This window comes from Gorilla gorilla, chromosome 4 (genome assembly GCF_029281585.2).
Source record: "Gorilla gorilla gorilla isolate KB3781 chromosome 4, NHGRI_mGorGor1-v2.1_pri, whole genome shotgun sequence".
Classification (NCBI taxonomy): Eukaryota; Metazoa; Chordata; class Mammalia; order Primates; family Hominidae; genus Gorilla; species Gorilla gorilla.
Genome location: NC_073228.2, coordinates 82688345 through 82712288, shown reverse-complemented (window position 1 = coordinate 82712288; position 23944 = coordinate 82688345). Strand labels below are relative to the sequence as shown.

At 50.3% G+C, this 23944-nt stretch overlaps 1 protein-coding gene across 4 annotated transcripts in view; it reads left to right on the top strand.

Moving 5' to 3' along the window:
• Positions 1-23944, top strand: part of TOM1L2 (target of myb1 like 2 membrane trafficking protein) — a 127352-nt gene that overhangs the window by 89483 nt on the left and 13925 nt on the right. For 3 of the 4 annotated variants that reach the window (XM_004042152.5, XM_019027116.4, XM_063706624.1), the window contains exons 7-12: positions 1564-1680; positions 11829-11962; positions 14418-14466; positions 14923-15046; positions 18513-18630; positions 19810-19885. In XM_004042152.5, coding sequence (XP_004042200.1) covers positions 1564-1680; positions 11829-11962; positions 14418-14466; positions 14923-15046; positions 18513-18630; positions 19810-19885 — 618 coding nt within the window. Of the gene's footprint in view, positions 1-1563; positions 1681-11828; positions 11963-14417; positions 14467-14922; positions 15047-18512; positions 18631-19809; positions 19886-23518; positions 23606-23944 lie in introns of all 4 variants that reach the window. The other variant, XM_019027115.4, reaches the window with a different exon arrangement.

Below are 23944 nucleotides of genomic sequence, written 5' to 3'. Positions count from 1 at the left end.
CCCAGGGCTTCAGAGTCTACCGGGTGGCTGCCCATAGCCTTCCTGGGCCTTCCTAGCCAGAAACCTCTTCTCTCTACCAAGACTTTGAAGAAAACCCCTGGATCATCCACCAGGCAGAGCCAGAGGCTAACAAGAGCCTCTCGGGACCCAGACCATCTCCCTGGTAGACCATTGATTGAGGTCTCCTGTCCCTGTCTCTGTGCTGAGGGTATAAAGCTCAACCCAGCTGAGTTCCTGCCCTAAGAAGCTAAAGGTCTGCTGAGAGAGCCCACCCACACAGGAGAGGCTGCTACAGCTGCAATAGTGGAAGATGGCACAGCGAGTGGGAACCTGAGGAGGCGGGAGTGGTTGGTTGCTTCTACCTCAGGATGGGGTGGGGAGAGTCAGAAAAGGCTTCACTGAGGAGAGAAGTTGTCACTTAAGCTGGGTCACAGTGCAGGAAGAATGACATTACAGTTCCTCTCTCTGGACTTTTGAGCAGGAACAAGGGCCGTATGTGTGTAGTAGAGAGCATACCTGCATGCCAGGCGCCGCATGGGAAACTCACAGCAGCCTGGTGAGGTTAGTGCCACCTTTCTGTAGGTGAGGAAACGAAGGCTCAGAGAGGCTCAGGTCCGGCTCTGGATGTTGCTGCTGAGTCTTCCAGGGCTCCCCCCAGTGTCCTGTGCAGTTCTTGACCTCTGTCCAGCGTTATTTGGTCTCTTGTCACTGAGTGATGGGACCAGTAGGCACCTCTATGCAGATTCTTCTATGATATTTCACTGTGGGCAAGGAAGGTCCCTGTGGTTTCTGCAGATGCTTCGAGGGGGTTGAGGGAGTGAAGGGGCAGATCTGAGGCACAGGACTGAGGGCAAGGGGAGAAAGTGTATGATGTCTCTGTTGCTGGAGAGGAGCCTTGGGCCTTGGCCCAGGTCCAGGCTTTGGGATCGCTGATGGGCAACTTGGGTATTTTTCAAGGGGCTGTGTTACCATGTAGGGAGCTGGGTGCGGAAGGTGTCTCCCCTGTCATCTTCCCCTGTTCTCTCATTCTTGCCACAGCAGAAAATTGCTGTTGACACTGCCCAGCTTCTCAGAGGGATCCTAGTGTTTAGATGTAAAACTCCTAGGAGCAGAGTCTATAACTCAGAGCTTTGTAGAATAGGATCTCAGCTCTGAAGGGATCTCAGAGCTCCTGCCCTCCTGCACTTGGATTTTAAGGAGCAGCAACGGAAGCCCTGAGAGGTTCAGCTTCTACTCAAGTTCCCGTGGTGGGAGAGCCGAGACGGAGAGCCAGCTTGGTGCACTCCTGACACGGAGCCCTTCACTACGTGGTACTGCTTTCGTGTCACAGTCAGAGAGGCACAACAGACTGTTGGTGGCAGGGCCCATTCAGCTCTCTCAGAGCTGACAGGCAGGCCAGAGGGAGGTGAGAAGGTGGCCTCTGCAGTGTGCACTCAGAAAGGCGACCCAGATCTCCCAGTGAGAAGGATTGTCACTAGCCTAGGAGCTAAGCTGATTCTGATATTGCAAGTGCAGGCTGACTGACCTTTCCTTCCTGCTTTCCTTCCTCGTGGCCCCCACCAGATTGCCAGGCTGCGGAGTGAACTGGACGTCGTTCGAGGAAACACAAAAGTCATGTCTGAGATGTTAACAGAAATGGTCCCTGGACAGGAGGATTCATCTGATCTGGAGTTGCTGCAGGTGAGTCATCTTTCAGAAGCACTTGGCCTGTGGTGGCAGCTCTACCACCGTACACTGTTGGAGGATCCCACCCGGGGACACAGCAGCAAGGCGGGACAGGTCCAGTGGCCCTGTTGTTGATAGTCCATGTGAGCGCACATGCAGCCTCACATTGCCTACGGACAGGCAGAGGCCAGTACCACTGTCTGTCTTTTTTATTTTCCTTAATAACATTTTTTTTCCTGATTATAAAATGCCAGTTGTAGAATACATGCTCAGAGAAAGAAAAAGAAAGCACAGAAAAGAAAATAACTTTCTTTGACCCAAGCATCTGTAAATAACCACTGTAGGTGCTTTGATGTATTTTCTTTCTGACTTTTTTGTAGGTTTATTTTAAATGTAGTTGAGCTTGTACGATTTCTGTATTTTGGTCCCTCAACATCACATTTTGCAGGAGGGCCTGTTCAACCTTGACTGTGCACAGGAGCCCTTCTAGTGGCACCTCACCCCCAAGGTGTCCTGAGACTGAGATGAAGTGTGATGCTCCCATGCTTTTCCCTAACACTGAGGATTCCCAGGCATATTGTGGTTTGCCATTGCAAACTGGCCTCCCTGCCTCTGGACAGCCCAGGGATCTGGGGGCATGGCAGAATGGGGTCCAGGAGTGGGCGGCCTGCAGTCTACCCCTGAAACCAGGGTCAAGGCCCCCACCTCAGGCCTGTTTCCCAGGGCAGCCAGGTCCAGAGCCAGTGCCCAGATCTCCACCACACCCAGCCTCAGATGACCCTGGCATTTGCAGAAAATGTCAGTGGTACTGCCCTTAGAAGCAGTGACCTTCTGGAGGGTGGAAAAAGGATGCTGTGAACTGCAAGGCCCCACACACTTTTCAATGGGAGGCAAGATGCTTGAGGGAACAGGTCAGGAGCCAGACTGATTTAGCAACCTGGCATGAGTTTCTCATGATACACCTGCTGCTGCTGCTGATACTGCCATTTGTGTCTGGCCCTCCGTTGTCAGTCTTGCTCCCCAAGTGCTACACCTTCTACCCTGCTGCTGGCACATGCTTGCCGCCTGTGAAGGCCCTGTCCTGGTCCCAAGTTGCTGCTTATTGTGCCCCCTTCCTACTCCAAAGCCATCGGCTCTTATGGGGGTGAGGGTGGGTAGAGACCTGTTCCAGGCCTAACACAAAACACAGTCCTAGGGGCACAGAGGTGCATGAGCTGTGGTCCCTGGAGCTTGCAGCTTTTTGCAGGAAATAGACCGGGAAACAACTTGTCTCCATGTAACTACACCAGCCTGCTCTTGAAGCTGAGACAAGTACCCTTGGCCCAGCCCCAGTGAGGAGTCCTGAGTGGCCTCTCCCTAGTTCCCAGACCCCACTCCTGACACACCTGCATCAGCCCAGGCTTGCCTCAGCTCAGCAGATCCAGCTGAATATGTGCCACACTCCAGGGGACCTGGCTTCCCTTGAATGCACTGTCATTGGCCTCCATTCCTAGCCTGCAGGAAGGTTCGGCCAGGCGTTACCCAGATGCACAGGATTCTGAGGTCAGTCCAGAAACGGAGAAGGCCTCTTGAGGCAGCTTTGTGCTGTGTCAGCGTCGGAATTCCTGCTGACTGGGGGGATTTGCTCTAGATAGAGCTGTGCTCCTGGCAGCAGGGGGTGTGTTGAACAAAGCCAAGATGCTTCCAGACAGCCAGAGCAGACCCAGACAGCAGGAATACTTCGTGTTTTGGGGGGAGAGGGGGTTTGGGATTTTTTTTTTTTTTTAAACAAGCCCATCAGCCAAGACAAACAGAACCTAATCTCCTGGCGTCAGCTCACAGCTTTCAAAAATAGGTTGCTTCCCATGACGTTTTCCTTCCCTCTGTTTTGTTCCAACTCCAAGCCTCCCAGCCCTCACTGCTATCTTATAAATCAAATAGAAAAGGAATGACTCTCGGTGCCAGTGGGAGGCTGTCCTTCCAGCAACAGGAGATTCAGGAGCTGGGCAGCACTGTGGACAGCCGTGAACAGACACAGCCCTCATGGCTGGTTGGCTGCACGCCTCCGCCGTTGCTGACATCTTCCCACCCCTTCTTCCCCTGGCAGTCAGAAGCCAGCAGGCAGGGTCTCCCAAGGGTCAGAGCCACACTGAACAGCCAACCTTCTATGTGGAGAAATACCACTGTCTGCTTGGAAAGTGCTGGAATCAGAATGTGTCCCCAGGACCCTCCATCAAGCTGGAGGGCAGCCAGAGTGCTCGGGGCAGAGAAGTGCAGAGCTGAGAGTGCTGGCTAGGCCATGGAAACAAACAACCCAGATGTTCCCACCAACAGAAGCTGCTCCCAGTTCAAGTATAAATTGCTGGGGTAGGAGGTGGGGGGAATAGGAAGAGAGATAATTGGTGGTGTCAGCCCTAGGATGATCATAACTGTGGGCAGGTTATGTCCCGGTTGCCTCCTGCACATCGCAAAGCACTTTTGGGTGTAGCTTCCCATAGTGAAGCAAGAGCAGCAGGGAAGCTTGGCAGTGTGAGCTATTTGCCTGCAGACTCATGGGTATGTGGCTGTATTTGAGGAGAAGCTGAGGCCACTCTAGCACCCTGTGCTGTCAGCGTAGCTGGAGCGCCTGAGGAGAAGGAAGGAAGGGTGCCCAGAGTGAACACAGCAACTCCTCCTCTTGAGCTGTGTGTCAAATCCTCCACTCTCTGAGTTGGGAGAGACCTTCCAGGAAGTTGGTTCAGTTCTACACCTGTGTTCAGATTTCTTCCACAGCATCTTATCTGTTGGGTCTTTCTGCGTGTCCCCAGTGACAGGCTGTTCACAGCAGCCCTCTTGCTTTCAAATGGACATCTTAGTTAGACTTGGGGCAGCAGCACAGCAGGCATACAAATTACACAGGCCTATAAATTAATGCCTCCCCATCCTTGCCCTCCCACTGATGAGCTGGGTGATGCCAGGTACGTCACCAGCCGTCTCCAGGCCCCCTTCTCCTCTCTAGACTGGAGTGATCACTTGCACCTTGGCAGTGCCTGGCACAGGGCTGGGCTTAGGCAAGGCCTCACAAATCCTAGCTTTCGTGACTATTGTTAGAAAGCCCTTTCACACATTGATCTAAGGTGTGGCTCCCTATAACTTTGATCCTGGTCTGTCTTCTTAGACACTAGAACAAGACTAATTCCTCTTTCACATGGGTAGATCTTTAAATATTTGAAGATTGCCGTAAGCCCCACCCACTGCCCAGTCTCCACATGGAACAAATGTGGCATTTGGCAGCATTTGGCAGCCCACCACAGGGAGGGATAGGCAGTTCTTCACAAGAGGCAAACATAAAATGGAGAGCTTCCATCAGCTGAAAACCCTGCTGCGTCACTTCTCATCTGGTGGTTAAGCCTATCTTTGTCATCCTGTTCAAGGAACCTTAGGTCTGGGCCCGAAATTCAAGACACTGCATCTGTCCCTGCTAAAGTGCATGCCCTTACCTGCAGAAAGCCTGAGTTTGGCTTTCTGGGATCTTTAAAGATTGTGATTATGTCATCCAGTGCCCTCTGTCTCTCCCAATTTAGCCTTTTGAGCTTTGTCTTCAATGAATAACTTTTAATTAATATAATGATGCCAAAAATATATGTTCTTCTGTGGCCGTTCATCAGCATCAGATAATAACAGAGGCCTCCTCGTTTCTCCAAGTAGCAGATGGTGTATCTCCTCTTGCTTCTTGCGTCTCATTTCAACAAAGACAGAACGGCCAAGGCCATTTTCTCTAGAGAAATCTAGTTTATTCTACATGTTTAGCTTCATTATTCCCCTTTCTCATCAACAAAGACTTTTTTCTCCCTCCCATCTTTGCAGCAACAGAAAACAGATCTTCAGGACCTTATTCCGTGTTCCTTCAAACTTGTGGAGGGCTCCGAGGAAATCCATAAAGATGATTAAAAGACTGTTGCGTGAGGTAGGGATGAGAATGTCCCTTGAAGAAAAGATAAAGGCATTGGGATTAATTAGATAGAAAAAAGAGGATATTTACCAAGGTGTTCTAATAGATGGAGGGCTTTTGTACAAGTGACCAGCTGTTCTTCCCTCTGTTGAGGACCAGAAATAGGAGAAGGCCAAAGCTGAAGTCGTCAACGTTTAGGAAATTCCTGTCCTGGCTGTTGCACAGTGGAAAGGGTGACCTGAGCAAGCAGTAGGCTCTTGGGTGTCTTAGGCCCAAAGAGAATCACACTTTGAGTGATTTGGAGGTGGAGGAAGCAGAGGAAAGTCTCCCAAGTGAGCCTGCTGAGGGTCTGGCTATGATGACACCACAGAGGACATGCAGGTGGCCGGCTGGCACTGTGGTAGCAGAAGTCTTTAACATCTGGCCCTCCTTTCACCTTCTCACCTTCTGTCCTTTTTTTTTTTTTTTTTTTTTTTTTGAGAAGGAGTCTTGCTTTGTCACCCAGGCTGGAGTGCAATGCCATGATCTCGGCTTACTGAACCTCCGCCTCCCGGGTTCAAGTGATTCTCCTGCTTCAGCCTCCCGAGTAGCTGGGATTACAGGCACCTGCCATCGTGCCTGGCTAATTTTTGTATTTTTAGTAGAGATGGGGTTTCACCATGTTGGCCAGTCTGGTCTTGAACTCGTGACCTCAAGTGATCCACCAACCTCGGCCTCTCAAAGTGCTGAGATTACAGGTGTGAGCCATCACGCATGGCCTTTTCTTCCTTTTTGAGACAGGTGTAAAAGACTGAAGCCAAGAGATGGTAAAGCTTTCTCTGTGCAGAGACCCCTGGAAATCCCTGATGTGGAAGCCCCAGGTCATAGTCTCTGGGCCTGTCTTTAGCATAGCTCTTTGGAAAGCCATCAGGATGCTTCTCCAGGATTGGAGCATAGAGGCCCTGCCTGTGGGGTTGGGAGCTGTCTAACCCACCACCCCAGTGGGAAGGCTGTGGGGAAGAGGCAGCAAACACAAGGCCAGAGCAGATGTTCCTGGTGCTGACTGTTGATGAGATCACTGCATTCTGTGCCCTTGGGGCTCATTCTTCCTCCAAGCTGAGGTCACAATGTTAGAGCCTCAGAAATCATCTAACACTTTCCAAACGTTTTTTTAAAGTCATGGAGGCCAGGCATAGTGACTCACACCTGTAATCGCAGCACTTTGGGAGGCTGAGGCAAGTGGATCACTTGAGGTCAGGAGTTTGAGACCAGCCTGGCCAACATGGTGAAACCCCATCTCTACTAAAAATACAAAAATTAGCCGGGTGTGGTGGTGGGTGCCTGTAATCCTAGCTACTTGGGAGGCTAAGTCAGGAGAATTGCTTGAACCTGGGAGGCGGAGGTTGCAGTGAGCTGAGATCATACCACCGCACTCCAGCCTGGGTGACAGAGCAAGACTCCATCTCAACATGTTAAATAAATAAATAAATAAATAAGTAATGGCTGGGTGCGGTGGCTCACGCCTGTAATCCCAGCACTTTGGGAGGCTAAGGCGGGCAGATCATGAGGTCAGGATATTGAAACCATCCTGACTAACATGGTAAAACCCCATCTCTATTAAAATACAAAAAATTAGCCGGGCTTGGTGGCAGGCATCTGTAATCCCAGCTACTCGGAAGGCTGAGGCAGGAGAATGTCATGAACCTGGGAGGCAGAGCTTGCAGTGAGCCGAGATTGTGCCACTGTACTCCAGGCTGGGCGACAGAGCGAGACTCCCATCTAAAAAAATGAATAAATAAGTAAGTAAATAAATAAATAAAGTATGGAACCTTTTCCTCCACAAATAAAATTTTACAGTGAATGGCAATGTTTAAAATCGAGAAAAGCAGAGCAGCCTCAGCTGCCCTGGCCCCGTGCCATGGAGGCCGCTGCAGCATGTCAGTGGCCTTCTGCAGAAGAACTTCCTCATGAATGCAGCCCCCTTATTTTACCCAGGGAGAAGCAGGCCTGGAGAAGACTGGAGACTTGGAGAATGTATCCAGTCACAGGCTACTTGCTGCCTGCAGCTTCGTCCCCAGCACCCAGCTGGGGCTAGGGCTCTGTTGAGGAGACTAACATCAACCCCTGCTCCCTTCCATCAGGCCGCCGGTGCTGGGAGTATTTGTAGCCATGTTTCTGAGACACTTCCTACAGTCTACTGAGGAATCTGGTTTGGTTCTCCTCTAAATCCAGTGAACCACCCTTGAGGCCTACTCTTTGTTTCGGGGCTTCTGCTGTGTGGAGTGCAGATGGGGGCTGGTCACCCCTTGCTGGAGGTTTTTGTAGAGGGGCTCTGATGACAGACTGGAGTGTGTTGAATGCTTTGGGAGTCTTGAGGAGGGTGGGGTGGTGGGAGATCCCCAGAAAACATTGTATGTGGACAGGAAGATGAATAAATGGGAAGTACGTGTTAAAGCTGTCACTGTAAAATGTTAATGGTACAGTCTAGGTGATAGGCATATGGTGTCTGTTCACTGTAAAATTCTTCCTGTTTTGCTGTATGTTTGAAAATTTTTATGACAAAATACTGGAGTGGGGAAACATCCTGAGGCCTTGAAGGATGAGTAAGAGTTTGTTTGATGGAAAAGGAAATAAGGGACATTGCAGGCAGATGGCCAACTTCTCAGGAGCCCTTAAGCAATGTGGCAAGTGCCTGAGGCCACCTATATCCTGGAAAGTCTGAGGTGTATTTGAAGATGGCCTGTGGGCCTTAGGTGCTGATACCCCAGTCTTCTGGAGGGTAACTTGGATCTGTTTCCCACAACCTACTGCCACACTCCCCTGACTTGCACGTCCTGTGCCTTGTGATTGGCCTGCAGTTTGAATGAGAAGTGATTGACTTTTTTCCTTCTCCCTCCCCAACCAAGGACAGCCAGGGCTTGCTGCTAGGCCACAAGCCCCAGAGGCCACACTTTCTTGTAATGGGCCTGTTTGCTGGAGGGGGTGGGTCCTGAGCTGGGACTTGAGATCCTTTTGCTCATCAGAGATTTTCCGCAGACACCTGGAGCGCTGGAGCAAAGAGGAGCTCAGCAGTGCCTGGCTCAGTCCTCATGTGTGTTGGCACGTCCATATCCCTGGGGAGGAGACCCGCACGGTGGCCCGGAACAGTCCATGGCAGAGCAGAGAGGCAGAAGTTTGACCTCTTTTCTCTGTCCTACTGCCTAGCCTCCCTTTTCCATCCTGCACACTTTGGCCAGGTCTCCCTCTGGTGCTTCTTCCAAAGTATGGGGTAAATCTACTGCCCAAGTGTTGGCCAAGTATCCTTTTTTCCTTTTAGGAAGCAGGGGAGGATGGTCTGTCAAAGTTAACCTAAATCTGTGCTCCTCTGTCAGCCCTGAACAGATGCTCACTGCGTTTTAACAATCTATTAGAAATGCTATAATTATTTTAATTGTTCACTTCAGTTCTGGCTGTTGGAATCCTTCACGTGATCTAATGTGATTGCTGCTTTCATAAGTTTGGACATTTTTATTTTGTTTTTGTTTGTTTTAATGTTAAGGGCCTGGCTTGGTTTTCTGCATCACTCCTGAGTATGCTTCATTCTGTAATGAGTGTTTCCCCTGTGTTGTTGGTTTTCCTGTGTACAGTAATTGTGACTGGGTTTTGACCTGTGAGTGTCCATTGGCGCCTGTGGCCATTATTGCCTGGCAATCCAGACCACGTCGGGCAGGCCCCAAGGCCCAGGCAGTTTTTTGAGAGCCCCTCTCCTGCCTGGCCTGGGGACATGAGCCATTCACAACAGAAGAGAGTGGGTATTTTGTGGCGTTTTCTCTTTACTGGGTAGTAGTGTCCCCTGCAATGAAGATCCCTTATTCACCTCTTATTAATTCTAGCACTTGTCTGTATGTTTATAAGTGCTTACTGCTGGTTCAGTGGGGCCTGGGATGAGTCCTAGAGAGGGAAAATTAGATCCTGGATGAACAAGAATTCCCCATTCTCTGAGTGAAGAGTGCTGAGAAGACTGAGCGTATGTGGATAACTGAGCTGGTAATTTGCGGGGACCAAGAGTTCAGAATACTTTATATTTTATTTTTATTTTTTGGAGACAGGGTCTCACTCTGTTCCCCAGGCTGGAGTGCAGTAGTGCAATCTCTGCTCACTGTAGCTTCTGCCTCCCGGATTCAAGCAATTCTCCCACCTCAGCCTCCTGAATAGCTGGGATTACAGGTGCATGCCACTGTGCCCAGCTAATTTTTGTATTTTTTCATAGAGATGGGGTTTTACCACGTTGGCCAAGCTGGTCTCAAACTCCTGACCTCAAGTGATCCGCCTGCCTTGGCCTCCCAAAGTGCTGGGATTACAGGCATGAGGCACCGCACTTGGCCTCTGAATACTTTTTTTTGAGATGGAGTCTCGCTCTCTCTCCCAGTCTGGAGTGCAGTGGCGTGATCTCGGCTCACTGCAAGCTCCGCCTCCTGGGTTCACGCCATTCTCTTCCCTCAGTCTCCCAAGTAGCTGGGACTACAGGCGCCCGCCACCAACGCCCGGCTCATTTTTTGTGTTTTTAGTAGAGACGGGGTTTCACCATATTAACCAGGATGGTCTCAATCTCCTGACCTCGTGATCCATCCGCCTCGGCCTCCCATAGTTTTGGGATTACAGGCATGAGCCACCACACCTGGCCCTGGCCTCTGAATACTTTACAGTCATTAATTAATTCTCTCAGAAGTACTTGGGGAGAGCCTCCCATGTGTCATGGGTACCAGGGAAACACCTTCTCTGCCCTCAAGGAGCTTCAGTCCAGACGGGAGGGCAGATAAGAAGCCTAGCCCCTGTGTGAGTGCTGTGTTGCAGGATACCAGGGACATGCAGGGGGGATGCCTTTGATTCCCCACTGGCTGATTGACCACCTTGGTGATGTGTTCAGCAGATGATTACTGGGCTTTTTCACTGTGTGTGGCTCAGTGCAGGGCTTGAGGGCATCCTTGAGTGGATAAATGGCAACACCCCCTCAAGAGTTTATGATGTGGTAGGAAGGAAGACCGTGTAGCCAAGCTAGCAAGATTATGAGACAATATGAGGAACTAAAGAGAGATTGCCGTGTCTTCTGTGAATAAATCAGTTACTTCTACCAGAAACGGTTTCAAAATGAAGTCGTTTTGAGGCTGAGCTGTGAGAAGGAGAGACTTATCCTTCATGTCTTATCCCCTTAACTCACTGGCACCCTCCAGTGCCCAGGTAGGTGGGGACAGCATTTCCCTCTGCTTTAACCCTGTATGGCACACTGGGACTTGGAGCTTTGGTCACATGCTTGGGGGCCAGCCTGGCAGTGTTGCCAGCTCCCTCCTCTGTAGCATCCTCAGTCTGGCATCGAGATGGCAAGGGGCCTGGCAGGAATTGACGGAGCTCTGTAAGCAAGTTTGAACAAGGGCATCAGTAAGTCTGCTGTTCTGGAACAGGGAAGGCTCATGGAAGCCAGGCCATAAAGTGCTAAGGCTCTGTCGTCACGGGGATGTTGCTTCTAAGGGTAGAGAGGGCTCCAGGGGCAACTGGGGGTGTGGGAATTTCCTCTTTTGGCCAGCCAGGGAGCTGCCTGGGCTTCTGAGGTCTCGGCAAAGTGGCAGACGTGCCACCAAAATATACCTAATGCAGTCATAAAATACACTCCTGCTGTTGCTGGAAGTGTAAGTAAACTGATGTCATATTTTCGGAGGGCCTTTTACTATTACTAATTAATGTTATAAATGACCATACCCTTTCACCTAGAAATTTCCCTGCTAAGGAACTTGTCCTATGGAAGTGCTTGCCCAAGTGCATATGCATGTGTGTGTACAGGTGTTCATTGCTGCATTATTTAGGTTGGCCACAAAAAGACCACGATCTAAATGTCCAGCAATAGAAGAATGGCGAGATACATTATGAAACACACAGAAAGGAATGAGGCAGTCTGTACCAAGTGATGGAGAACGGTGTCTGGAATATTTTGTTGAGAAAAAGCAATCTGGAAAGAATCACATTTTAATATTTTTTAATGATTTGTACAAGCATGTACTTGTATACATACAACAGTATGTCTGGACATTTGTCTGCTGAAAAAGTACTTGTTTCCTCTGGGGAAGGAGGGGCAGGCAGTGAAGAGGGAACTTCTACTTTGAATTCGGCACATGTCTGGTTTTATGAACAAGCATGTACTCCTTTTGTGACTTTTAAGAATCAGTACAAATTTTTTCAAAGGAGATAGAATGTGACAAAAAGCACACCCAGCAGGCTACCCAGAGGTGCATGTGTTCTCTAGGAGCTCAACAGGACCTGCCGGGCCATGCAGCAGCGCATCGTGGAGCTCATCTCCCGCGTGTCCAACGAGGAGGTCACTGAGGAGCTGCTGCATGTGAACGATGACCTCAACAACGTCTTCCTTCGATACGAGAGGTGGGAGCCGGATTTCTTTTTTTTTTTTCCCTTGAAAAGATTGTTGCCATAACAGAGGGATTTATTTCATAAACAAAGGAAAGAGAGGGAGAGGGAGAGAGATTAGAGTTGGAAAATACTCATCAGAGATGCTAATTTGTTCCCGGCTGACAGGAAAAATGCTTCTTGTCCTCCTGGGAACTGAGCAGCAGAAGCAGCAGGAAGTTGACGTGCAGAATTAGGCTCTGCCCTTTGTAAGCCTCAGGCTGCTCTGCCTTTCCCCACTGCCCTGCCACCCCCAGCCCCAGGGAGGGGTAGCACTTGGGGGCCTCTGGGCCCCAGAGCTTCTGCACCTGCTCCTTTGATGATCCTTTGAATTTGAAAAGGATTAAAGGGAAAAAAATCTCTAGTAAGAAAAAGGATTTCCTCTTTCCCATCTTAAAAAAAAAGAAAAAAGGAAAAAAGCTTTTCCCTTTGCAAATGTCAGTGTTATCTAGAGCATTCAGGGGAAGCAGGCGGGTGTAAGTGCCGGAATGCTGCTGCTTAGGGAAGCGTGCACACATTCATTCCAGTTCTTTCTGCAGCCAAATCATTTTTGGGTTTGAGGTAACAAACCTGCAAATTCTTTTTCATTTCCAAAGCCTTCCCTCAGGACAAAGTCCAAAATGTCTTATTTAGACCTAGTTTTAAATAGGAGGAATAATGGCAAGCACAATTCCCATCTCATCACCTGATGGGAGCACACTGGGCTTTCATGAAGGACTCAGCATAAGGACCAGAAAGGACCATGATCAGGCCAACCTTTTCCCCTTAAAGATGAGGCTTGAGAGGACAGGACAGTGGCTTGAGTCCCCTGCAGACTTAAGGTCCTGGTCCCCTCTGCTGCACCAGCTGACTCACAACCTACTGCTGGATTCATCAGGAGGACAAGGACCTGGCATCAGTTAGGGTGAGTGGGACAGATGCTTGCATTTGCGTTACCCTTTGGGGACCTAAAGGGTGGTTTTGTTACGGCTGTCACAGCCTTGGGCCTTGTCTCATCTTTTGACTACGGAAGTACACACCAGTGGCTCTGTGCCCACCTGACAGGTGAAGAAACCTCTGCAGTAAGTATGGGGGCATCCCCAGGACCCCCCAGTGCATCAGTTGGAGAACAGGGGCAGATCTAAGGGGACCTGACTCCCAGCCCGAGGCCCCTTTGTCTTGCCATGTGATTCCAGTTTCTCCATGGTAAATGGGCTTGGGTTTAACCTATTAAACCTATTTAAGCCCTGCTAGAAAGCGTAACAGGAGCTAACTAATATGAGTATTTTCACCCAAGAGTCTCCCAGTCCCAGCATTACACATAATTCAGAGGCAAAGCCTGGGGCTGGTGGCTGGAAGTGCTATCCTGATTAGAGTGTCTTTGATGATACTCATTGTTCATTGAAGATGAGTGTGGGAAAGGTACCCCAGGATTAAAATTGTTTCAGATGTATTAATATTCCTGTTCTCCTTGTAGACCACTGTTGAAAAAACACACAAGTCTTTTTTAAAACCACAGTGGACACTCACTGCCTTACCCAGATCATTCCTCCTGGGGATCTCTTGTCACCAGCTGCTGACCCCAGCAAGTTGGGAGACAAATCTGGAGCAGCATAACTCACTAAAGCTGGGTGTCTAAGGCTCCAGCTGGAAAAAGTCTCTTAGCTACCGCTGCCCATGGCATTTGGAGTTTTTAAATACGATACAGAACATAATCTATTCTGCCCCACCCAACACACACCTCATAACTACTCTTCCATTCCCCACCTGACAGGAGGATGACCTGGCCTTCGACAGTTGCTCAAAGCCAACTCCCCCTGCACTGCTTGACTGGGTGCAGAGGACACTCACTCCACCCTCCTAGCAGTCCTTCGATGACTGGCCCAGGCCTCTCTGTAGCAGCTACTGGCGAGCATTTCCCCAGGCCGTAGCCAGGGCCATGCGTCCGCCTTCCTCCTGCTGGTGCCCACCCTATGTGTGCCCCACCCCCTTTCCCCAGAGGCTGAGTTGGGAGCATGTTAGGAACACTAGCTAGTTGCTCCTGAACACAGCCCTATGAAATAGGGAGTCTGCAGCTACTGCCTGGTGGTGTAAACATTGGAGAGCTCCAAGGTAAGGTGGTTAAGCCACCCTCCCTCCAGGGACAAGAGGAGATCTCTGGGCCCAGGTGTGTGAGGAGAGGCTGGGGACACTCACAATGACCTCCATGATGGGCCAGCCACCACTCCTTTCTGATGCCCACTCTGGGTGCTGGGTGAGAAGCTGATCCTCTCAGGGGGAGCCCCACACAGAGGAAGCCGTGGCAGAGTTGATATATGGTTTCACTCCCTAGCCCCCAGGTGGGACTGGCTGGTCTTGGTCCCAGGGATTCTTCATAGGACTAGCGAGCACCCCACAGGGCCATATCACAGGCATCCTCTCTCCTTACTTCTGCTTTCCCTTCCCCTGTTAGGTTCGAACGATACAGGTCTGGCCGATCGGTTCAAAATGCCAGTAATGGAGTAAGTATTCCTTCAGAATCCTGTCATCTCCTGAGGCCAGACCTACCCCTCCACGTTTTGGAGGCTGGAGAGACCTCCAGTTTTTCTAACTGGGTTTGAAATATTTGGGAAATTGAAGAGGCAAGCTCTGGTTGATGGGATACTAGGGCAGAGCTAGCAGGCACCCCTGATGGGAAGATGGCAAGCAAGCCCTAAGTTTGCATCTCCCAGGACAGTCACTGTTGACTCAGCAACCCCTCCTTCTAGTGGGGACGGGGAGGAGGCAGTGGGCAGGGCTCACTGACATCCAGGCCCACCATGGACCTGGAAGGCAGGTGGGGGAAGTGGCCTTGCTTCTGTACTAGAGCAGCGCTGATACTTTTCTTCTTGGAACCCTGCATAGTTGCCTTGCCAGCTTCTACCTCAGAGCCTGACTCCAGGATTCTGGGGCTTATGGCCAATCTCATGTTCTGACAGGTACTGAATGAAGTAACCGAAGACAACTTAATAGACCTGGGGCCAGGGTCTCCAGCCGTGGTGAGCCCAATGGTGGGGAACACAGCGCCCCCATCTTCCCTCTCCTCCCAGCTTGCAGGCTTAGGTGAGTGTCTCACAGGGACAAAAGGGCCTACCTACTTCCTACCACTGGCCTCCCTTGCAGGCCACCTCTCTTTCTTTCTTGGAAGACCCAAAGAGAGTCTTTTGGGAAATACATGTGAAAGTGTATTCCTGAGTCCTAGCCAGTTGTACCACCTTACCTTCAGTTCATACCTTTTTTCCCCCTAAATTTGAAGTTTAAAATCTATGTTGGAAAGCAGGGATGGGGGAAATTCCAAGGAATTAAAGAAAGGTCACGGCCATGCACAGTGGCTCACGCCCGTAATCCCAGCACTATGGGAGGCCGAGGTGGGTGGATCACCTGAGGTCAGGAGTTTGAGACCAGCCTGACCAACATGGCGAAACCCAGTCTCTACTAAAAATACAAAAATTAGCTGCGCATGGTGGGCACCTGCAATCCCAACTACTCGGGAGGCTGCAGCAGGAGAATCACTTGAGCCTGGGAGGTGGAGGTTGCAGTGAGCCGATATCGCGTCATTGCACTCCAGCCTGGGCGACAGAGCAAGACACTGTCTCAAAAAAAAAAGAAAGAAAGAAAGAAAGAAAGGTCACCTGCCACGTTTTATATGGAACATTGCCTATGATTGAAGTAATTTCCTTTTCAGTATTAACTAGGTCAAGGCCGGGCGCATAATCCCAGCATTTTGGGAGGCTGAGGTGGGTGGATCACTTGAGGTCAGGAGTTTGAGACCAGCCTGGCCAAAATGGTGAAACCCCATCTGTACTAAAAATACAAAAAAATTAGCCAGACTTGGTGGCGGGCACCTGTAGTCCCAGCTACTCAGGAGGCTGAAGCAGGAGAATTGCTTGAACCCGGGAAGCAGAGGTTGCAGTGAGCCGAGATTGCACCATTGCACTCCAGCCTGGGGGACGACTCCATCTCAAAAAAAAACAATCAATATTAACTAGGTCAAGGAGGGCAGATAGGTTTCAGCTCTTTGGCTTCTTGGAACACAGGTTTGAGGAGGATGCTGAAGCCACATCAGGGCTTAGAAAAGTCTGTGATTGATTGATTGTCAATATCTACAGAGGGCTTGGAAACAGGAGGTAGCAGCCCTGAAATGTTTGCTCTCCTTGAACTTTACCATCAGCCTAAAGCAGTCCATTGTCTGGAACTTAAAAGAAACTCACCACTTTCCACAGTTTATTTAGTTTGTACATTCAAAGTGTGTATATGACTCTAGCACATTGGTTATACTGGATGATACCAATTTATAACAAATGAAATTATAACATTGAAATAATAAGCATGGCCCTCAAAATTCTTTCCTCTGTCTTGCTTTTCTGTTTTCCTTTTTAAAAAATATTTCTCGTCTACTTTCCTTTCATTTGACTTGAGTTAAACTTCTAGTGGCTATCAGTTGCTGTAATTGTAGCTTCTCAATATTTCGTATATTTGTAGCCACTATTTCTGTATCGGAACAGATGTCTCTGCCTTCAGTCAGTCCAGCATATATGACTGCCAGGTTTAATACTTAAAATTCAAAGTGTAACGCCTGTAATCCCAAGACTTTGGGAGGCTGCGGCAGGTGGATCACCTGAAGTCAGGAGTTCAAGACCAGCCTAACCAACATGGCAAAACCCCATCTCTACTAAAAATACAAAAATCAGCTGGGCATGGTGTTGTGTGCCTGTAATCCCAACTACTAGGGGGGTTGAGGCAGGAGGATCGCTTGAACCCGGGAGGTGGAGGTTGCAGTGAGCCGAGATTGTGCCACTGCACTGCAGCCTGAGCAACAGAGCAAGATGCCGTCTCAAAAAAGAAAAAAAAAAAAGCCGGTGCGGTGGCTAACGCCTGTAATCCCAGCACTTTGGGAGGCTGAGGCGGGCGGATCACAAGGTCAGGAGATCGAGACCATCCTGGCTAGCACGGTGAAACCCCGTCTCTACTAAAAATACAAAAAATTAGCCAGGCGTGGTGGTGGGCGGCTGTAGTCCCAGCTATTTGGGAGACTGAGACAGGAGAATGGCGTAAACCCGGGAGGCGGAGCTTGCAGTGAGCCGAGATCGCTCTACTACACTCCAGCCTGGGTGACAGAGCGAGACTCTGTCTCAAAAAAAAAAAAAAAAAAAAAAAAAAAAAAAAATCAAATTGGATTCTGCTACCTCTCTTCTTAAAAAAGGTATAATAGGCCAGGCATAGTGGCTCACGCCTGTAATCCCAGCACTCTGGGAAGCCAAGGCAGGCGGATTGCTTGAGTCCAGGAGTTCAAGACCAGCCTGGGCAACATAGCAAAACCTCATCTCTACTAAAAATACAAAAAAATTAGCTGGGAGTGGTGGCACACACCTGTAGTCCCAGGTACTCAGGAGGCTGCAGTAGGAGAATCTCCTGAGCCCAGGAGGTCGAGGCTGCAGTGAGCTGAGATCATGCCACTGCACTCCAGCTTGGGCATCCAGAGTGAGACCCTGTCTCAAACAAAACAACAACAACAAAAAAAGTGTAGTGTCCACCAGGGGTGGTGGCTCACACTTGCAATCCCATCACTTTGGGAGGCCGAGGTGGGAAGATCACTTGAGGCCAGGTGTTTGAGACCAGCCTGGGCAACATAACGAGACCTTGTCTCTACAAAATAATTTTAAAACAGCTGGGCATGGTGGCACATACCTGTAGTCCTAGCTACTTGGGAGGCCAAGGTGGGAGGATCGCTTGAGCCCGGGAGGTCAAGGCTACAGTGAGCCATGATCATGCCAAGAGAGTAAGACTCTGTCTCTTTAAAAAAAAAAAAAAAAAGGTCTAGTGTCTTCCCATCCACTCCTTTACCTGGCATTTGAGGTATTACCAGCCACTTCCTCCACAAATCTTTTCCTATGAGCGTTGTTCACTTTACATACCCTGGCCTCCAAACCCTGTGCCTTTGTATCTGCCTTTCCCCTTCTCCCCACAGCATCCTCCCCATTATCCTTACAGACCCACTGTTGTGTTGGTTTTGAGTCTTTCCTGATGTCTCAAGCCAAGCACTGCTGTGGCTTGTCTCTTGCCCACTCTGACCTTCTTGAAGCTGAGGACCATATCAGATTCAATTTGGTCTACTCAAGATCTAGCCCTGAACATGGTGGGTACCTAAGAAATATTTGCTGAATAAATAGATGTTCCAGGTCCTTGGACATTGTGATTGAGTTAATGAGGAGCCCAAGCGAGAAGGGCATTATGGAAAATCTGCAGGTGCACTGGTGCCAGCCCTGCCTTGTCACCCCAGCAATCTCTTTTTTGTTATGACTCTTTCGCCTCCTTGAGCAGTTTGAGGGGCAGTGGCTGTTCCGTCCCCCATCTGGCCCGCCCTGGCTCCTCCGGCATGTGGTGCACTGGGAGTACCAAGGAAAGTCCCGCCCCACCCTCCCCATGGAACCTAAACCCGCCTGGCTGGCGTCCTAGCTTGGGGGCCCTTCATCAGATCTACAGTCTACATTTTGTTCTCATCTGCCACCCATTTGTTTTGTTGCCACAGACTTGGGGACAGAGAGCGTCAGTGGCACCCTCAGTTCACTCCAGCAATGTAATCCCCGTGACGGCTTTGACATGTTTGCCCAGACGAGAGGAAACTCCTTGGCTGAGCAGCGCAAGACGTATGTGGGGCCCCTTTTAGTGGCTCTCTAAAGATATTGGGGGGATTGACCCATGCCTGGTCACAGGCCAGCACAAAAAGGCATTTATTTACCATGTCCAGGACTGCCAGGAACTTTAAAGCATGGCTGTAAGGACTTGGCATTAGATGCAGATACTGAATAAATACCAACTGCCCACCTCCTCCCCCACCCCCCCAAACACACACACACTCTCCTGCCCTTGGGGTTGATTGGAGTGTGATTTCTCCTGTCAGTTGTAAGAGACAGCTTTTCTCTTTTCTCCCCATGCTGCTGCTGCTGCAGCCACCACCCTGCCTGGCCCCTCATCCACAGGAGAAGCTTGGAAGCAGGAGGGTGCAGCCATGCAGGGTGAACCCATTCCTTACAGCGAGATTTTCCTGACTAAAATAAGTGGTCAGAGCAGAGGCTCCTCTGATAGCAGCTCTGGCTAGGATGAGCCATCTGGAATTCAGGGAGTTGATTCCGAAAGAGAGAATCCCCTACATCTCAGGGAGGCACTGTACATGTTTTGAGCTTTCTGTTCAGCCTAAAGGCGGGTGAAACACACTTTTTCCCACCTTTCTCAGGGACCCAGCATCTTGGTGCACTCAGCACCCTGAGTCCTGCTTGGGGCTCAGTAGGGTAAGCAGAAACCCAAGGTCCCATGTACCCTTCACCAGCAAAAGTTGATTGTAAAACAGATACAGCTAAAGGAGTCGGAGAGTGGAGGAAGACCTCCCATAATCAGTGACAGGCCCGGGTCCCAGAGACCACCTTCCCTGTCAAATGCCACTGAGGCTGCTGCTAATAAAATAAGAATTAATGTTACTTTGTGTTTATCTAGTCTTCCCTCTGAGGAGTATTAGGGCACTTTGGACATTGAGCTTCAGAGATGCTCAGTATTGTTACTCAAGAGAGGGATGTTGAGGTGCACAAAATCTGAGATCGCAGAGATTAGTGGCTCAGCCTGAGCTAGGACCCAGGCCTCCTAGCGTCCACTGCAGGGAGACAGACAACATGAGCCCTTAGCCTCTGCTCAATGTCAAGGTTTCAGGAAATGTTTTTCCAAGGACATCTGAGGAAGGACCATAGGATAGAAGTGATTACAGGCCACTACCCCATCCCTCCATGACCATTGGAGGAAAATGAACCCTGCTTGTGCTGCTTCTTCATCTCCAGGGTAACCTATGAGGATCCTCAGGCTGTCGGAGGACTTGCTTCTGCACTAGACAATCGAAAACAGAGCTCAGAAGGGGTAGGTCTTTAACCCTGTTTTTCTGCCTGGAGTCTTCTGGAGGGAAAGTCAGGTGGTTTGGCAAAGCTGGCTGGGTAATTCAGCAGAAACTGGCTTGCACAGGGGGCAGGGACACCCTGGGGGAGAGACCCACGGGGGACACCCCGTGGAACCCAGGTAGTGCCTCATTGAGTCTTCACCTCACCCCGTGAGATGAGGCCACACATGAGCTTCCCAATCCACCCAAGAGAAAACAGTCCCAGGCAGGTGGGAGACAGGCTGAGACACCCAGAGAGCAGCCAGCAAGCCGGGGTTCCAATCCTAGGATTAGTGTCCATCTCCAGAACCCCTGCTGTTCCTACCACAGTGGCCCCAAGTTCTCCAGGTACAAGTCTCCTATGGTCACCTGTTACAGTGCCACAGGGTCGTCAGTGCTCTGATAAAACCATGGCCTGCACCAGGAAGGACAATGCTGACCCGAGCCACATCTCTTATGGCCATTTGTCACTGGCCTAGCAGAGCAGTACCAACCCCATTAGAAGGCACTCGAGAGCCAGGGTTTGTTTACAGAGCTGGCGCAGTTGGGTGGTGGCTGGGAGGGTGTCCTGTGGTGGTGAGGGGGTGCGGCACAGTGAAGTGGAGGGAATGGTATGTGTTTGGGCCTCCCCAAACATAGCCATGCTTTCTGTACAATTTCGGATTACTGAAGAGGAAAGGATGTGTGTCTTAATGCTTCTCATGAGATTTTTCTTTTTGCCTAACTAAGAAATGTGTATGAATGCACGTCTGTTTGCAGGGGCAGGGAGGAGGAGGGTCCTTGGAATAGCTGCCGACAACAGCTGGAACTCCTGTCTGGGTCCCCCAGCTGGGCTAGAGAGGGCAGTGATCATCTGTCCACTGGACAGGAAGGTTTGCAAAGGGCTGTTTGCTTACTGGGTCCCAATTTTTAGCCTTCTGAAGCCCCTGTCCAATGGGCCCAGGCAGGCAGCAGTGCTGGTTTTCAAGGGATGCTCCTTCTTGGGGGAAGGGACTCACTCCCTCATCCATGCTGGTCTTCACCTAGTGGATCTGAGGGCATGCATCCCTCTGCACTGGTCACCAGAGGGCGCAGAAGAGCCAGCTGGCTGCCTTGGGTCCTCAGTGCCGTGCCTTTCCACAGGAGTGGGCAGTGCCACCTGAACCCCTGAGACTGGGACACCCAAAATCAATGCAGTGCTCATGGCTCTGATTCTCCCATTACTTAGAATGTCCTCCCACCTGCCCCAGCGTGGGCATTAGAGAGCCCAGCCAGGGGCCTACCAGGATACTGCCTGGTGAGGACATCCCCTCCTCGTGGCCAACCCTGGCCTGCACTGGGAGCAGCCCTGTTGTGCCCCTACGAGGCTGACCTCATTTGTCCCTCACTCTGGCTCCAGGATCTGCCTTGTCCATGCCAGGGTGTGTCCTGCTGCACCCCTGCCATTATCAGTGCCCAGGCCTGGGTCTGAGCCCAGGAGATGTGAGTGACTTCCCGCCCTTCACCCTTTGTGTGTGTGGCTTGGACTAGCTCCCTGTTTTCAAAGGTCCTAATGACTCCAGCAGGTTTTCCACCCAGCAGTAGGCAGATTGCTTTTTCTGAGATGGAGTCTCGCTCTGGCGCCCAGGTTGGGGTGCAGTGGCATGATCTTGGCTCACTGCAGCTTTCATTTCCCAGGTTCAAGCGATTCTCCTGCCTCAGCCTCCTGAGTAGCTGGTATTACAGGTGCCCACCACCACAGCCGGCTAATTTTTGTGTTTTTACTAGAGACAGGGTTTCACTGTATTGGCCAGGTCGGTCTTGAACTCCTGACCTCAGGCACTCCGCCCGTCTTGGCCTCCCAAAGTGCCGGGATTACAGATGTGAGCCACCATGCCCGGCCATCAGATTGCTTTTCATGTTTGCTGTTCCATGGGGCAATGCCATGGCCACAGCCTTAGCGATACAGGGCAGCAGAGCATGTGGGCTGTGTGTGTCTGTGTGTGTCTACACATATTCTTGCCCACCTGCAGCATTTCAGGTTACCTTGTCCCATCCCAAGCCATGCTGACCTGGAAATGAAAACGAGGCCAAGGGAGAAATTAAGAACACAATAAAAAAGGGGAAGGCTGGGCACAGTGGCTCACGCCTGTAATCTCAGCACTTTGGGAGGCCGAGGCGGGCGGATCACGTGAGGTCGGAAGTTTGAGACCAGCCTGACCAACATGGAGAAACCTCATCTCTACTAAAAATACAAAATTAGCTGGGCATGGTGGCACATGCCTGTAATCCCAGCTACTCAGGAGGCTGGGGCAGGAGAATCGCTTGAACCCAAAGGCGGAGGTTCCAGTGAGCCGAGATCATGCCATTGCACTCCAGCCTGGGCAAGAAGAGTGAAACTCCATCTCAAAAATAAATAAAATAAAATAAATGAATGGGAGAAAATTGTGTAGCCGCACCTCTACAAATCAAATCCAACCAAGTCGGTCAAGAAAAGGTCATCCCAGGGCTGGGCGCAGTGGCTCACGCCTGTAATCCCAGCACTTTGGGAGGCCGAGGTGAGAATTCAAGACCAGCCTGGCCAAGATGGTGAAAACCTGTCTCTAATAAAAATGCAAAAATTAGGGCCGGGCACAATGGCTCACGCCTGTAATTCCAGCACTTTGAGAGGCCAAGGTGGGTGGATCACGAGGTCAGGAGATTGAGACCGTCCTGGTCAACATGGTGAAACCCCATCTCTACTAAAAATACAAAAATTAGCTGGGCGTGGCAGCGCATGCTTGTAATCCCAGCTACTTGGGAGGCTGAGGCAGGCAAATTGCTTGAACCCAGGAGGTAGAGGTTGCAGTAAGCCAAGATTGTGCCACTGCATTCCAGCCTGGCGACAGAGCTAGACTCCATCTCAAAAAAACAGAAACAAAAATTAGCCAGGTGTGGTGGCAGGTACCTGTAATCCCAGCCACTTGGGAGGCTGAGACAGAGAATTGCTTGAATCCAGGAGGTGGAGGTTGCAGTGAGCCGAGATCGCACCACTGCACTCCAGGCTGGGTGACAGAGCAAGACTCCATCTCAAAAAGAGAAAAAGAAAAAGTCATTCTAGCTACTCAGGAGGCTGAGGCGGAAGGATCACTTGCGCCCAGGAGTTTTTGAGACCAGTCCGGGCAACATAGTGAGACCTCATCTCAAATAAATATTTTAAAAGGCAATAATACACCTAAATTTAGTATTCAAGAGTTTAGAAAAAGAATACACATGCCACTAGAAAAGAGAAAAAAAAAAAAGAAAAAATGCAGGAAAAAGAAAAAAGTAGAATTGCTTTTGTAAAAGCTGGTTCTTTGAAAAGTTGACCCCCTCCCAACCCTGATAGCCGTAATTGAGAGATGCGGCTCTGGTCAACCTTCTGTGATCTCCTGGAGATTTTCCAAGGGCACGGGAGTAGTTGGCATGAGTATGTGTTATCCTGTTGGGATTCTTGGTTACTAAACTTTTCTTCTTTTTTCCAGGCAGATAAGGGGGACGTACCGGGGTGGAGGTTGGGAGCAGGGCATCACATTTCCTTACGTGGCAAAGGATCACGTCTGAAGAGTGACTTTTCTGTTTCCACAATATGTGCTATTGACTTCTTTCTCATGGGTCTTGCTGTGACTTTTCTTTCTGAGACTTTTCTGTCCTCGGCCCAGAAGAGAGGTAGAGGTGGGGAGTCTGACCTGGAGCCCATAGACAGCTGGCTTATAACCCAAGGAATGGTGAGGAGTCACCAGCCGAGCCAAGCCTGCTGTCCACCCCAGCCCCTACTTGTGTAACAGCTCATGTCTTCCTCCTGTGACCTGCCGAGCCTTTGTCAATCAGACAGTACAAGGCCACATGCTTTCTTTCTGGCAGGGGTGCCAAATTTCCCCTCCTATTTTTGCATAATCTCTGTAAGCCACAGATTCCCAGTCGCAAAAATACCTCCCTGTCCCCAGGCCTTAAGAGTCTGGGACATTAGCAGGGATGAGGAGAGGGTCCTTTCCTTCCTTTTACTGTCTCCGGAGCTCCGGGCAGTATTCACTTTTCCAGGATGAGCACAAGTTACTGTGGCTTTT